This window comes from Panthera tigris, chromosome B2 (assembly GCF_018350195.1).
Source record: "Panthera tigris isolate Pti1 chromosome B2, P.tigris_Pti1_mat1.1, whole genome shotgun sequence".
In the NCBI taxonomy this organism is placed as follows: domain Eukaryota; kingdom Metazoa; phylum Chordata; class Mammalia; order Carnivora; family Felidae; genus Panthera; species Panthera tigris.
Window position 1 is genome coordinate 141057139 of NC_056664.1, and position 16804 is coordinate 141073942.

Consider the following 16804-nt stretch of genomic DNA (forward strand, 5'->3'; position numbering starts at 1 on the left):
GTTGGGTGATACACCACATTTGTCAAAGGCAACTCCTTTAGCCATGTAAGTTGGTATCGATGAATCCGTTCTGGATCTATTCTCATAGATAGGATGCTGTGCCAAGCATGTGTGTTCTACCCACCATGCAACTGATGGTTGGATCAATGAAAAGAAATATTGTTGCATACCTGGTTCAATCTATGTCAATGTTACTAATTAGTGTTACTAAATTTGCATTAAAATCAGTTCCCAATATATCCTACCATGCTGGTGATCTTCCTTGTGTAATTGAGGTTTTTTTAACCAGAGGTCATAAAAATATATTGCATCTAGTTGTTCTAATGGACAAACCAGCATGATTACTTCCTTTGTTGTATTATATAGATTGCTGCAGATTTTGATATTAAGGTAGCATTATATGTGTCATTTATTTTAAGCTGTTTACAAAACCTGTATTTTAGGTGGGATCTGTGTTGGAGTAATTGATTTGTGTCTTATACCACGAAGGTGTAAAAGGACCTAACATAGCTGGACTCCGAGCTGCAAGGCTATTAAAATTATCTAGAGTATGATCACAAGTAAAGATCTTATGCCCCATTTACCTCTTCTGTGCTAAAACTCATTTAAGTATAATTGTATAGGTGTGTCACAGACTGTTCTGGGAACCATTGTTTTAACTACTGGGTACCCAGATTGCCCACATTTTGTCATATTAACTGGCAGTTAGTAAGTTGTGCAGTAGGGGACTCCGTAACAGATAGTCGTTAAAGCCATAAACATTGTCTCTGGAAATATTCCACCATGTAATGTTGCCTCTAAATTTTGATAAGCCTGGATTGTGTCCGAAAGTGTTACTGCTAGAGGACAAGTCCCTTCCATGGGGACATGGTGCCATAATGACATATTTTGTGAAGATGTCTTTAATGACGGAGGTGTTGTGTGGCATCCATGTGTAACCTTTGTTTGTGTCACCATTCCATGGTATACTATATCCTGCATTATTGAAGCGTAACTTCAACTCAGCTGTACCATTAAGTGGGAGTTACCTGATCGCGGTGTTGTTCAAGATTTGTGATTCCATTCCGTTATGACTTGGTATGTAAAAGGTGTCAACAGTTGAATCTGAGCCTAGAGGTCCTGCTCAAAGCAATTTACTAGTCCATCGGGGCAATGCCCATGCCCTGTAAACCAATGTTTTAAAGTCTGAATTGTTCCAAATGGGTAGTTTAGGTTCTGGTTCTCTGAATATTCTATGTAAAAATATCCCTCGGTGTGTGGTGCTGTAAGGTTCAGTTGAAAGCATAAGAGAACCGGTTTGAAAAGCATTCGTCTTGCAGCTTTGTCCCCGTGTAGGTGTGTGGTAAAATTACCTTTCAAGCCTCTCGGGCATGCCAATGTCCAATTATGTCATAATTGTTCCATATGATAATGTGTGTTTTGGGGTACATGTAAATCAGGTCTAGCTTGATGTGTGAAGTGGTGCTCTGGCTATGTAAGCAAGGTTGGTCCTATTTTTAATTTCCAATCTAATTTTGTGGGTGCAAATGTTCCATTTCCTCTTGTATAAATTTCCTCAGGTTGATGAAGCCTTGGCCTACCAAGTACAATGTGTATTATTACATTGTGAATCTTCATGTCTTGTGCCAAAATTGCCAAACAATGGGATCTGTTAAATAATAGTCATAATATGTAACAATCTTGTTTGTGGATATGATGTTATAATCCTTCAGGTACCCAGTTGGCATTGGAAGCTTGTCTAGGAGTGGGTGAAAGGGTGGAAATGATATAATGAGGGTTTAGTATGAGTAGTTTTGAGATACTCATATTCATCCCATACATCCTCTTGTTCCATAGGCGGTTGGTACAAAAATTGACGCCACGTGTTACCAAAGGATTTGTATGAGTGTATAATAATATTCATCCAATGGGATGTTCGGATATCTTGCAGTGTATGGCTCCTTGTTTGGTGGTGAGATTATGTAGGACAATCCTAATGTTTTAAAATTCCATGGAAGTGGTTAATTCCATGTCTTCACTTAAAAAAATTAAAAAAAAAAACCCTCAAACCAATATGCCACTCATATTACAAATAAAGTTTTATTTTATTTTTGAGAGGGAGAGTGAGCGACAGGGTACGAGCGGAGAAGGGACAGTGAGAGAGGGAGACGCAGGATCCGAAGCAGGCTCCAGGCTCTGAGCGGTCAGCACAGAGCCCGATGTGGGACTCGAACTCTGAACCGTGAGATACAACCTGAACTGAAGTTGGATACTTAACCAACTGAGCCATCCAGGTGCCCCTGTTTGAGATATTATTAAAGTCTTCACTGAATGAACATTAATTCTGGTCTTTTACACTTTATCGTATTTTGTCTGCAGTGATCTGGTGTGTGATCTATATTCTATGTATAGCTCCATAAAGGGGTACGGTTTGTAAGGTAGAGCAAAAATTTGTTGGCAAAGCTTAATATCACTGTAAGTGCAAAAGGGTCTTAAAGTTGCTGTTTGAGCCCTACTGGAATCAAGCATGTATGTAATTAGCTCTCAAAACAGAGAGATATTATTGTAAAAAATACAGCCTGGTATGTGTTCAGGCAGTCCTGGTATGGTTGGGACATGATTTGAAAAATTGACTTTTGGTGTGGGCTGGGTTTGTGGTATAGGGAAAGTTATGTTGTAATCAGGATCTGGTGTCTTATTGGTGTCTCCTGTGCTCATTGGGTTAGTGGCTGTACTTATGATGAAGACACATAAAACTGGCCACCAAATCTTGGTAATCATGTGATACATGTTTCCAGCCTAGAATAATGTCCTCTATTAGCTCTCTGACTAATCAGCCCTTGTATATATTGACGATAGAATCTTAAAAGCCAACAAGTATCAATTAAGTGACTTATGTGTGTGACCTCCACTAGTCCTTGTAAAGTTCCTAGTGCTGCTGCTAGTTCAGTCAAGAAGCAATCATTAGAGGCGTCTGGGTGGCTCGGCTGGTTGAGCGTCTGACTTCGGCTCAGGTCACGATCTCGAGGTTTGTGAGTTCGAGCCCCGCGTCGGGCTCTATGCTGACAGCTCGGAGCCTGGAGCCTGCTTCGGATTCTGTGTCTCCTTCTCTCTCTGCCCCTCCCCTACTCCCACTCTGTCTCTCTCTCAAAAATCAGTAAACATTAAAAAAAAAAAAGAAGCAATCATTAAAATTAGTATGCCTCATGGGAGTCAGCACATCTTGGCACTCATGTGAATCAGCACGTACCTGCTGTGACCAGGTGTCATCATCCGACATTGTCTTCCAAGAGCTCTGAGAGATCTTCCTGGCTGCTTCTAGCAGCAGGGTAATCTCTGGATCGTCTTCCCATGTTATTTGTGCCAAGTCTAGATCATTGTCAGGAGATACTGGGGAGTCTGATAGGGCAGAGTCTGGAATTTGGTGCATCTCCCTCTTGATCCTGATGTGGAAAATCTTATTCTTTTAATGCTTTGTTAATTAGGCATTAATTAGTTAACTAGGTTTGACTAGTTAGGCTAATGAAACTAGGTTTAACTAAACTAAGTTTAACTAGTTAACCTAGTGTAGTTAACTAGGTTTCTGCACAGTAGGTGGGTCCTGTTAGTTCAGTAAGACAAAAAATCAGGACGATATTGGTAATTAATAGAAATACTACCCCCAGCAGCATCACTGCCACGAAACTAGATCAACGCTGCATATTTGTATCCTAATCGATGATGCAATTCGTGTGCAGGAGTATCACTTGTCTTATAGTGACTGTACAAGTGAGCAAGAACACACAGATTAGATGCAGTATATAGCAGTTTTCTAGTCTATAATATGGGGACTGTTGTGTTTTACATGTGCCTGGCACGCTTGTGTAATATATAATGCCCATATGAGCGTGCCGGTTATTAGCCAAAGTATAATGCCACATAGTAGGATTCTAACTAGAATGCACTTCTCCTCCAATTCTTTTTTTAAAAAATTTTAATGTGTATTTATTTTTGAGAGAGAGACAGAGAATGAGTGGGGGAAGGCAGAGAGAGAGGGAGACACAGGATCCGAAGCAGGCTCCAGCCTCCAAGCTGTCTGCACAGAGCCCTACGGGGGGGCTCGAACTCACAAACCGTGAGATCATGACCTGAGCTGAAGTCAGACACTTAACTGACTGAGCCACCTAGGTACCCCTATTTTTTTTAATGTGTATTTATTTTTGACAGAGAGGGAGAGACAGAGCATGACCAGGGGAGGGGCAGAGAGAGACACACACACACACAGAATCTGAAGCAACCTCCAGGCTCTAAGCTGTTAGCACAGAGCCCGATACAGGGCTTGAACTCCTGGACTGCAAGATCATGACCTGAGCTGAAGTTGGATGCTTAAACTGAACCACCCAGGCGCCCCCCTCCGATTATTCTTCAAGTATGCCCATGGGGAAAGGATCCCGGATTTTCTTAAGTCGCAGCGGTCCTTTGGCCCCTGTGATCTAGTAGCTTTCCATGTCTATGAGCAACAGTAATTTGTAAGGAGACAGAACTGTCCCTCAGTTTAGGTGCTACCTTATATAGAAGTTTGGGTGTGTCTACTGGTGTCTCCCTTTCTCCTATATCTGGGGCAGAAGTGTTTAAGATCTTATAAGGATATCTTTTTGTAGTGTCTCTCTTTGATTTAGCACAAAGTAAGCCATATCTATGGCCTGTTGAAAACTCCCTTGTCTATCAATTGTTAATTGTCTTTTTAATAATCCACCAAATCTCTCTATATATCCAGCAGATGTAGGGTTACAGGCTAGGTGGCAATTCCATTCTAAGTTCTATAGATCACAGAGCTTTTTGAACTGAGGTGGCTGTAAAATAAGTTCCCTGGTCGCTTTCTACAGTTATTGGTGCCCATGATTTTAGAGTTCTTCCTGTTGCATGGGCTAAGGGGCTAGAGGCAGCCGTAGCTATCCCCAGTCCTGTATATATGTATACCATGGTTGTGGCAAGCTTCTATAGATAACTGTGATTTCACCATCCTACGAAATCTATTTGTATTATAAAATTAAATGTAGTGGGTTTGTATGTGTCTATTGGTGCAGTATACCCATATTTGTCTATCATTTGTTTATATATGATGCATCATTGCAATGCTCTTTTATTTCCTAAGTAACCCTGAGATTTCTTTTTGAACCATTTGAATAATGCATGTGTTCTTATGTGATCTTTCTATGTATTTCCATAACTGAATGGTTTAATGAGGGGTTTTCAGCTAAAGAAGATACCAGATGGGGCGCCTGGGTGGCTCAGTCAGTTAAGCATCAGACTTCAGCTCAGGTCATGATCTCGCGGTCCATGAGTTTGAGCCCCGTGTCAGGCTCTGTGCTGACAGCTCAGAGCCTGGAGCCTTCTTTGGATTCTGTGTCTCCCTCTCTCTCTGCCCCTCCCCTGCTCATGCTGTCTCAAAAATAAATAAAAACATAAAAAAAAAAAGAAGATACCTGATGCATCTGTGCACCTGACAGTGCAATCGTGTTTGCTCCACTATCCCACACATGGAGGAGCCAGTCTACATCAGATAGGTTTTTAACAGAAATCTGTCCTGATCTTCTGAAGCTCAGCGCAAGTATATTCTCTATCTTCTGATGCTTCTATTGGTTGTCCTGGCCCATGATTATAATCTACCACTCTTTTGCTTGTAATTATAGGTCTGCTTCGATAATCATCCTCCCCACCCTGGAGTTACCATAGTCTCCTGGGTCCTCAGGATGGGGTCCCGAAGGTAGTCTGTCTTTTAAATTCAAATTATTGGGACACCTGGGTGGCTCAGTCAGTTAAGAGTGGGCTTCTTCATTTTGACTCAGGTTATGATCTCACAGTTCATGGGTCTGAGCTCTGCATCAGTCTCTAGGCTGACAGTGTAAGCCTGCTTGGGATTCTCTCTGTCTCTCTGCCCCTCCCTGCTCGCTCTTTCAAAATAGTAAAAATACACTTCAAAAAACAATTTAAACTCAAATCATTCATCGATTTGGCCTTGCTTTTTATTCTGTTAGCTAGCTCCTTGCCCTTTTATTGGTCCTGGTCTAGCTGCAAGGTGGTTTTCATTAGCAAGACGGGAACCTCTGTAGGGGGAGCTGGGGACATTAACAGTTTTACACTCTGAGTATCCTTCAGATCCATGATTACATGGGGTCCCAGTTGTGAGCCTCTTTCTGACTTCTAGTTCTGTGGGGGTAACCCAGATCTTCTACACAAAGTAGGATGTCTGACCTCTGGGAATTTCCACCTTCATTTTTAGGCATTTACCTGGTGCCCACATTTTTCTTCCTTTCTTGTATTCTAGCAGCTGTTATATACAATTTCTTAACTACGTAGAGCTCTATTTCTCCCATATACCTGGGATATGTCTATAGGTTTCTACACAGTTTTTGTCCCTGTCTTTCTTTCCTTCAGGTTGTAGATTATTTTGGCCCCTAGTGACATACATTTTTGCAATGCTTCTGAATGGTTCAATTTTTCATAAGCTTCCAAGTGCCTTTCTAGGTGGTGTCCCTCGGTTTTGGCTTTAGCTACTTCTACCTCCTGCCCCGCTTGCAAAAGGGGGAAGCCAGGCTTCTGCTGCTAACCGCCTCCTGCACACAGCTGGTCTCCATTTCACCTGCCTGTGCCAATACCTTAGGATCTCACCCCCAGCAAAACACGTGGAAATTCTATTTTCACACAAATTTATCCCCAACTTACTGTTTTTAATTCTGCTATCACCAATTCCAGCAAGACTCAAGGAGTTTTTTTCCCCCCAATTCTTCCAAGTTTTCTAAAAACACGTAGTGAGTCAGTGACACAGCATTCTGACAACTCAGCCAACTTAGGCGAGTCGTAAAGGCCTGTACACCAGTTGTGCCTTTTCCACAGTGCTGGCCTTATTCAATCACACAGCAAGGTTAACAATTGTCAAGCAGGTTCAGGATTTTAAACTCAATGACATTTCACTATGCATTTAACTTGGCTTCATACACGTCACACAAGATGAGATATAATACAAAGGCACACAACAAACGAAATGCCATGAAGGTAAGAAGTGAACAAACCAAAGGCGAAGGCAGTCCCTGAGCGCAGTTGAGGTGGGGCGGCAGTCTCGTCCGGGTCAGCTCTCCTGCTTACCGCTGATTGTTCGAGCCGCGGAGGATCTCTGTCATTTTCAGAGATCAACCAGGCAGAACCTCTGGGGGCAGCTGCCTCTCCAATGTGGCCACACGTGGGAGGGTCAGCGTCTGGAGAGGCTGACCGTTGGCCGTCCTCCCTCTCAAAGCAGTTTAATCAGGCTTGGGCCTTCGCAGGCCTCTTCTGGTTCTAGTGATTATCAGCCCCTGGTTCTTCCAGGTTCTGTGGCCTTATTGTTTATCAGCCCTTAGTGCGGCCAGTCTGTGTTGGTTTGGGAGATAGCTGGTCACAGCTGCAGGGCCCTTGGCTGCTTTCCTGTTTGGGTCACTACTTGACATGAGTGACTCCATCTTGCTCCCTCCCCAGGGCCAGTGGGACCGGGAAGCCATTGCCTCCCTCCGCCCTGGCTTTTTAGTACTTATTTTACGCAGCCAAGAGCACAACCGGCTCCACATCACTCCCCAGCGGAGCAGAGATCCCCGTGGGTGACTCTGGCCCTGCCAGGAGGGCGTGGAGTGCATCGGGTGCACCGGCCACAAGAAACTTCGGACGCGGCCTACGGCGCCGGTCCTGCGGGAGGCAGTCGGACCGGTCCTCCAGGCAGGGGGACCCAAGCGAATCCTCACACCCTTTGAAGTTTTCCCGCGGGCAGCCACGCGGGGCGCCGACCCAGGCCCGGCCGCTTCTCGGGACGCGGCCGGCGCTGGAACAAAGGGCGCCCGGCTTAGGAGGCGGCGGCGGCGGCGGCGGCGGCGGCTGCGGCGGCGGCGGCGCGGGCCGGGCGGAGGCTCGGGGCGGGGGCGGAAAGTGGGAGAGGAGGCCGGGCCGGCCGAGGGCACCGGGCGCGCTTCCGCCGGCCGCGCCGCGCACGCCGCGGTAAATGGGAGGCTCGGCCGGCAGGGGCGGGGGCCGCGCAGCCGGGGAGTTTCAGGAACTGGAGGAGCGGGCGGCGGCCGGAGTCGCCGAGCGCCCAGCGGCGGGGCCTGAGCGCCGAGACTCGGGGCCGAGGCGGAGCCGCCGCCGCCGCAGCGCCGGGGCCCAGCCGTAGCCGCCGCCGCCCTCGCCCGCCCGCCCGCCTCGGGCCGACAGCCGCGGCGCCGGAGAGGAGCCGGCCGTCCCGGGCCGGGGGAGCCGCCCGCCATGGCCACCAAGGTGAGGGGCGCGCGGCGCAGGCCCGGCCGGCCGGCCGCTGGGGCCCGCGGCGGCGCGGGGGAGGGTCGGGGCCGGGGGCGCGGGCGGCGGCGGCGGTGGCGGCGGCCGCGGCGCGGCCCAGTCACGCGGGGCGCGGACGTTCGGGGGCTCGGCGCGCGGCGCGGGAGGGTCGCGGGGCGGGACCCCGGACGCCAGCGGCGGCGTCTGCAAAGTTTGCGCCTGAGCGTGGGCTGCGGCCGGGCCGGAGGGAGGGAAAGTTCCCTCAGCCCCGGAGCTCGTTCGGGGCAGCCGCCCGGCCGCCGGGATACCCCGGTCCTGCCCCGAGTGGCGTCCTCTGCCCGCCGCCGCCGCCGCCGCCGCCGCGAGAAGCGCCCCTCCCTCCGCCGGAGGGTGGGACCCCAGCGGCGCGGGCCGGTTTTGGGGGACCCGAGCCCCGGCGGACGGGACTGGACATTTCAAATGACGGCCCGCGAGCCAGTGCTGTCGCGGAGGGAACCCGCACACCGAACGCCCCGCGCCTCCACTTCCTTCGTTTTTCTTGTTGTTGTTTTTTCCTTTTGTTTTGCTACCTTTTCAGTTTGAATGGTATTTCCAGCGTGAATAAAATCCGAAGAGGGAAATGACTGTGCTTTCAGTAACGAGTTTGCTTGAAAAAAAAAAAAAAAAAAAAAGGCCCAGGCCCCAATTACGTGGTGGAACTTTAGCTCGATCTTGGTAATTGGCCAAGCGTAGTGGTTTGCTTATTTCAGGGTATTGTTCGTGGAATTAGCGGTCACCCTTTGCTACCTGAGTGTGTCCAAGCCACCCTCCCCCCGCCCCCTTTCTGGGGCGTTTTCTTTAGCTCTTCATGCAAAGTAGTAGCTGGGAAAGTCACAGTCGCTGAATAGGGCACTACTGGTAGGAGACCCCTCCTAGAGCTAGTGATGTGGTTTGAGGAATGGCTTGACTTTTGCAAATAGTTTTCGTGATGTCACTTTTATACAGCATCAGCACCCTCTTCCATATTCATGTTTGAAATCTCCGAGCTTCTTTTAGGTTGGCGAAAACCTTAATTTTTTGTTGTTGTTGGGTTTTTGTTTTGGATTCCAGGATAAATTAGGAAAGGATAAAAATTTTGAAATCCCTTAGAAAGATCAGATTGTCTGATGTCACTTCAGTCTGTTACATTTTGTGCTCTGACACTATGGGCAGTGTTTATTTAAAAAAGAAAAAAAGATTCTCCTCCGGGGAACCTGTTGTGTGCTGTTACTGAAATAATTACCTGCTTGTTAATACGTTATTGGCTGCACTCTTCCTTGGTTTTATTAGATGTCTTAGAACTTGCTACCTTTTTAACGTATGTAATTTTGTGTTGATCTCTTTAAAAACAAAGCTCAAGCCAAGGATTTCTAAGGAGATTTGATTTTGAGGTTTGTTGCCAGCCATTCCAGAAATCACCAATTACCGGACCTATTTTGCATTCATCTTGCAACCTGAAAAGCTGTTTGTGGTAGATTGTGTTCAGTGGTGGTCAGTGTTGTGGTATTTTGCACTCTGATCTGCTGATGCGTGTTACCCGTACCCCTCCTTCCAGTGGGACCCAGGTAATGAAACTGGTTTGATAAAACTGAACTGAGTTTTTTTGTAAAGTGAAAAAGGACAGTGGTTCTTGTAGTAAGCTTGACTTGCACGTGTCCTCACTAAACCAAGCCATAAAGCATGTGTAAGCACTTCCTACTTTATCTCCACTACTGGAGGCGAATTCCCATGATTCCAAGTCTGTCTGTCCTGCACCTTTCTAATCACTGTTCCACATGGCATTCGGCACCATGCCTACGTGATGACAAGCCACTTCCATTCTCAAAAAGAAAGGAGGAGCGAAGAAGCACTTGTTAAAAGGGGACCCTACCCCAGTTCTCTGGTTTTGCTACTTCCTAATGATTCTTGTGTCAAACCAGGGTCATTTTTTCATTGTTGCCAGAGAGGAAAGTTGTCCTTGGTTTCCTCTCGCCCCTGCAGCCACACCCCTGCCTTTGCAGACATCTGAGTCGTTTGGGGTTTTTCCTTCCCTTTCTTTAATTGGGTAGGTGGTGAGAATGTAGCTTGCTAAGTAATGACTTCTAACTTTTTAGGGAATCGGAGACTCACGGGGCGCTCAGGCTCTTGCTAGAAGCCTTAAGTAATGACAAACACGACATCTGGGTGTGTGAGGTGGTGTTGCATTTCCCTTTGAGTTTACCAGAGAATGGCTTTAGTTGTCTGCAAATATAATTTTCTTTTGTATTCTTCTTACGTGTTTTTTCCCAAGATGCAGTTATCTCTGAACTGTCGTGATTTTTTTTTTTTTTAAAACAAAATCCACTGGTATGTTCCCAATAGAAAGAAATTCTCTTTTAGAAGAAAAACTTTAATGGGGCAGTTCTTCACTGCCAAAGAAAGTTAGTCAGTAACTGCATATTAGAAAGAGATTATCTTCTCTGTTTCTAATCGCTACACAGGAGGATGCTGAATTCAGTTGTTAAGTAAGTACATTATTCTGAGTCCAGTCTTATCTCACTTAACGAATACAGTGAAGGGCTAATAAGTGTGTTTAAGCCTTGGCTTCTACTAGAAACCTCAGAGGGTTGTATTTTATCACAGTCATATGGTGGATTTAGGAGTAAAATAAGTCGTATATATCAAGTCATGAGAAAGAAATTTTTTCTTTTTTTGCCCATATGTGTCAAAAGAAGCATGAAAATAGTTGATGGAAGTTGATCCGCAGCCTTATAACACGGTCATTTCCGTGTCAGAGTTAACCTTTGGTAACTAATTTGGTTCCTTTTGTGCTTACATAATCACTTTTAAGAGTAATCATTATAACAAGATTCTGAGAGTCCCTGAGGATTCCCACCCCCAACTTTCTAGCTCCAATATTTAAAGTTAAACATTTGTGTTCGTGCTTACCTGGTTGAATTAAGTGGGTGCGAAGTGTTGAAAATACTGGTGGGAAATGAGTGAATTGCTCAGGACTGTTCCATGATATACATTAGTGAGAATAGCAGAAAACATACTTGGTAATGTCTCCTGAGCAAAAACCTCTTTGAGTGGAAGAATAGAAACATCTTCCTAATAGAGCTTTAAGGATTCAAGTTGGTTTTGATTATTTTTAAAAACTGTACAGAAAATGCTGACTATTCAATTTTGTGTACGTAATTTTTTAAGGGTCTTACTAAATAGAATATCTGGGTAGTATTTGTGTAGTCAAAAATTCTGACAGTAAAAAGGTCAACCACTTTTTTATTAAGGAAGGAATAGATGAGGAAGCATAAAATTTTTGCAGAGTTTTCTGTTGCACCGTTTCTATATTGACTATATGAAAATTAATAATTTTCCTTTGCCCACCTAAACCTTTTTAATTTTGCCTGTGCTGTTCCTTTCTTTTCTGGAATGCTGTTCTCTGGCTTCTTCCCTCCAGGTACCTTTTTTTTTTTTTTTTTTTTTTTTTAAACACCTTCTGTCGTAGCTCAAAGCAATGCTTCCTCCAGAAAGCCTTTCCTGATCTCCCTGACCTCTGTTACAGGGTGACATTGTGCGTCTGGGCTGCCATTTTACCTGTGATTTTGTCTAGTGACCGTCTCCTGTAGGAAGCTCTCAGCCCCAGGAGGCTGGGTCTGTGTGTATTTCCTCACTTTGAATCCTCTGTGACTGGCACAGGCAAGGCTCTTGATAAACTGTTACCGCACGAATGAATGTTGAATTTTCTTGCCTGGGTTCCTTGCTGTCCAGTTTGAAAGAGTAAAAGATATTCCAGTGACATAAGTGATAGCTGAAGAAAACTGTTTTCAGCAGTAAACTGTCTTTCTTGTTCACTGCATTTTAGTAAACTTTCCCTTTTTAAGTAGACATCCACAATGGACAATACACATCTACAGCGTAGGTACTAGCATGTGTTTGAAATCGAATAATTCAGTTTTATTGGTTCTTATGTTTTCAGGTGTTTGGAACAAACCTCATACTGCTGAGACTTTAACCCATAGTTGTTAGAAATGTGTTTGATTACCAAAAGTATAGGCTGTTACCATTTACCTTTTTGTTAATGATTTCTAACTTAATTGCATTGTGACCAGGGAATCTGATTGCTAGTAATACCATACCTGGAAATTTGTTGAGGCTACCGTTGTATCTGTCCTGTAGTGTGTTTTCATAAATGTGCCATCTGTTCATGAAGAGAGTGTATCCGCTAATCGACGTATATATTTGTATTCTGTGTATGTCCATTAGATTGAATTTATTATACTGGTCACATGTGCATCCTTACAAAATCTGTTGTATCTGGCTGATCTGTTGTCTACTTGATGGAGATATTAAAATGCTGGATTTAAGAAATTTAAGAAGTTTAGGGGTGCCCTGGTGGTTCAGTCTGTTAAGTGTCAGACTTGTGCTCAGGTCACGATCTCACAGTTGGTGAGTGAGTTCAAGTCCCGCATCAGGCTCTCTGCTATCAGCACAGAGCCTGCTTCAGATCCTCTGACTCCCTCTCTCTCTCTGCCCCTCCCCTGCTTGCTCTCTCTCTAAGATAAATAAACATTTTTTTTTAAGTTAAAAAAATTTTTTTTTAAGTTTAGAATTAGTATCCTCTTCCAGGTGCTTTGAACTTTTTTATCCTTATGAAGGGACCCTCTTTATCTCTAGTAGTATGTTTTCTCATAAAGACAATTTTGTCTGAAGTTCATGTGGTTTCAGTAGCTTTCTTTTGGTAAATATTTGCCTGGTATATAAAAACCTATAGTTGAATTTTACCTTTTTATCTAGCCTGGTGATCTTTGTGGCTAGAGTTTTGTCTGTTTTTATTTGTGTTTGCTCACATGTTTGAATTTCTGGTTACCATCTCTGGACTGCCTGAGGATTTTTCCCCCCTTCCTCTTATTTTACTCCTCTTGACCTCAGTTTTTTGGAAGGTTTGTCCTATATGTCACTTTTTTTTTTCCAGTGGTTATCATAAGCATGTATGTTACCATTTCTAAGTTAAAGTCTGAAGTTACTCAATATCATTGCCCTCCTTTTGATTTACAAAAAGGTCTTAAGATATATAACTCCAATCATGTCCCCCAATATAGTCAGCTACTGCCCAGTATTGTCATTCTTTTCCACCAAAAATTGGACATTATTTTTATTTCTACATAGTTAATGTTTATTTAGACTTAATCGAATTTTATTGTATCTTTGCTATTTCTGTTTACATTTCACTCCTTTCTGGGATAATTTTCCTTCTGTTTAAAATGAATTCTTTGGAATTCCCATTGCGGAAGATTTGTTGTTGGCAAATCATTTATGTGTGAAAATGTATTTTGCCCTATGCTTGAAAGATAGGTTTCTTGGTTGACAGTTTAGCTCAGCATATTCGACGGTAGTATTCGCCTTTATTCTCTGGGCTTTCAGAGTTCCTTCTAAGAAGTGAGCGGTCTGATGTCCATTTAAGATGATCTGCCTGTTTAAGACCTTCCCTATATCATTAGTACATTGCAGTTCTAATTAGTACATATCATCAGTACGTTGCAGTTTTACCTTAGTGTGCCCATGTGTGAATTGTATATACACAGCTTGAACTTTGCCGGGGGTGTCGGGTCCGAGGATGGGAATTTCAGTAGATCTAGAACAATGCAGTTCAGTAGAACTTTCTAGGATGATGGAAATGTTCTACATCCGTGCAGTCCTGTATGGTAGCCACCTGCCACGTGTGACTAACGAGAATCTGAAATGTGGTTAGTGCGATTAAGGAACTGTGTTTTAAATTTTAACTTACATAGGCTCATGTGGCTAATGGCTGCATAGTGGGGAGAGCAGTTGCAGAGAATTCCCAGAGATGGTTATTTCATGAATGTTCCCTCTTCCCCATTTTCTCTTTCTGGAGCTCTAATTAGCACGAAAAGGTCCAGCACATCTCTAACTTCTTTACTTTCCACCTGCCGTGTTTTCTTTGTGCTGCATTCTGGATAATTTCTTTGGCTCTCACCTGCAGTTCACTACTTTTTCTTTCTTTGGGCGTAATCTACTCTTTTATCCATCGCTTTTATTTCAATTATATTCTGTTTTTAGAAATTACATTTGATTCCATGGGGCGCCTGGGTGGCTCAGTCGGTTAAGCGTCCATCTTCAGCTCAGGTCATGATCTTGCGGTTCGTGAGTTTGAGCCCCGCGTCAGGCTCTGTGCTGACAGCTCAGAGCCTGGAGCCTGTTTCGGATTCTGTGGCTTCCCTTCTCTATCTGCCCCTCTCTGGCTTACGCTCTCTCTCTCTCTGTCTCAAAAATAAATAAATAAATAAAAATTATATTTGGTTCGATTTCAAGTCTGCTTGGTCATTCTTAATAGTCTCATTCTTAGCTCATTTTTAAGCTTCTGTTCAGCATATTAAACATTTATAGTTTGTGTCTGTTCTGGTATCTGAAGTCTAATCATGCATCTGGTTCTGCTCACTCTTACTCATGGTGCCTTGTTTTCTTGTGTGTGTGTGTTTCTGTGATTTGCTCATTTTCCTTGGAATTTCATCTGAGGGAATTTTAATGCCCGGATCAAAGTTACAAGGTCTTCCAGAGAGAATTTGTCTTTGCTTATGCCGGTCTCCCAGGGACACTGCATTCTTGTGGTCACTCTAACTTTCTCACTCCTGGTTCAGTGCTTCCAGCCATACTGGTGGCAAAAATACAGACCTCAGATGTCTGGGGAGATTTCCCTTACTCCTGTACTCCAGGCCTATGAAAAAAACAGGTTTCCTTGCTGTCCGCTTTTGAACAATAGGTTCTCTCTTTGGCCTTTATATTGAAGTCCTTTTGGGGTCGCAGTGTCTAGCTCAATACAGGAGTCTTTCTCTCCTACCTCCCCCGGTGTAGCCTTCAGCACACAGACTCGAACTCGGAGTCTCCAGGGTCTCAAACTCAGGGTTTGGAGGAGACGCCTAGAGTGGAATCGTGGCTCAGCACATATTTTTCTCCAAGGAGAGAAAGCACTCCCTTCCTGTGTGACCTCTCTAGAGCCTTTCCTTTTGTGCTGACTCAGTGGTGTGTTTTCAGAGGTGTTTATTTATGTGTGTGCTCGTCTTTTCCTTTTAATATTTTATTCAGCACTTAAGTGCTTCAGCCTGCGGGCGGTTCGGGGTGGTGGCTTGCCCTGTGTGCCGGAATAAAATCCGAGTCAGGGCATCTTTATAACAGACTGTAAAGTGAAGGAAGGGAACGTGCGCACGCACAGCGTTAACCTCTTCTTTGGAGGGAAAAAAGGTGAAAAAGCAAAGTAGTTAAGCATTTTAGTAGAAACCAAACCTTAAGCTATCAAAACAACAGACTGTGGCCATATTTCACTTTCCAATTGGGGTTTCTTTTCTTCCCCACCCCCCTTGTTGACTGTTCAAAGCACATGGTAGATTTAGCCCTTCTTATTCATTTTTAGATATTGTAACTGCAGTGTTTGAGGGTGTTATTCAGTATGACTCAATTCTTCTAAGCTATTTTTAGTCTCTGAAAATGGAGTCATATAGTGTCGTTACCTGTAGAGGCAGGATGCAAAATCACCTGTTAGTGGCTATTTGCGTCAAAGAGACATATAAACTTTAGGGTTAAGGAGGGTAGATAAATGCACCTTTATCCTGGGAGCCGATACCCTTCATCATTCACTGACTCCTTCATTTGAACTCCAAAGGATCTCAGAGCCAGGTCCTTCCGCTGCACTTGGGATGTCAGCATGAAAGGCCTCATCCCCGCTCTCAAAGAGCCTTTACCAAAGTCCTAGCCCCTGGATTGCAGGCTTTCTTCCGGGCACAGTGGGGGCTCCTTCCTGATGCAGTTTTTCAAGCCCGCAAGGCTTGCTAAGGAGCGGAAGTCTTGAAATGTCTATTTTTTTTTCTTTAATTCATCGAGTGAATTTTTGCCCTTATTCTATTACATCAGTCAGTTTTAAGATACTTCTGGAACACATTTGACAGTCTGGAAGTCCAGACTGCCTTGTAGGATCCCAAATGTCCAGTTCAGCAGGTACTTCAGTAGTGTCTGTGTACCCCTTTTACACTGGAAGTAAGAATGAGATTTGGATCCTTGCCTAAGAGAGTTGACAGTCAGAAATTAATGAGCTGTGTGAAATGTACCAGTTAAATGTCAGTTTAAATATATTTTCTAATGCGGATTCAGGAAAGAGGGCTTGAAAATGTAGATACGGGTGTGAATACTGTTTGTCTATCTCATGGTGGTTGCACTCAGGAACTTCTCTCTCATCTTTTAGCCTGTTTTGAATTCTCAAGATTTTGAGTAGTGAATATTTGTTGCTTTTGTAATGAGGAGGAAAACAAGTTCTTTTTTTCTTTTTCTTTTCCATTTAAAAGCTTATTGTCATTAATTGGGCCCTGAAAGCAGATTCCCAAACTTACCTACCTTCTCTTAATTTGCTTTGAAGTATATAGTAAGATGAAAAAAGTGTTGTTGTTTTTTTTTTTAATTTTTTTTTTTTTTAACGTTTATTTATCTCTGAGACATAGAGAGAGACAGACCATGAACAGGGGAGGAGCAGAGAGAGAGGGAGACACAGAATCAGAAGCAGGCT

At 44.1% G+C, this 16804-nt stretch overlaps 1 protein-coding gene across 7 annotated transcripts in view; it reads left to right on the top strand.

Annotated features, from left to right (window-relative positions):
- LOC102972920 (palmitoyltransferase ZDHHC14) overlaps positions 1-16804 on the top strand; it is a 532612-nt gene that overhangs the window by 399809 nt on the left and 115999 nt on the right. The window contains exon 1 of one of the 7 annotated variants that reach the window (XM_042987402.1): positions 8176-8256. The exons of the other annotated variants lie outside the window; for them this stretch is intronic. Within the exon in view, the coding sequence (XP_042843336.1) occupies positions 8245-8256 (12 nt within the window). The 5' untranslated portion in view covers positions 8176-8244. Of the gene's footprint in view, positions 1-8175; positions 8257-16804 lie in introns of those variants that run through there. 7 annotated transcript variants of the gene reach the window in all.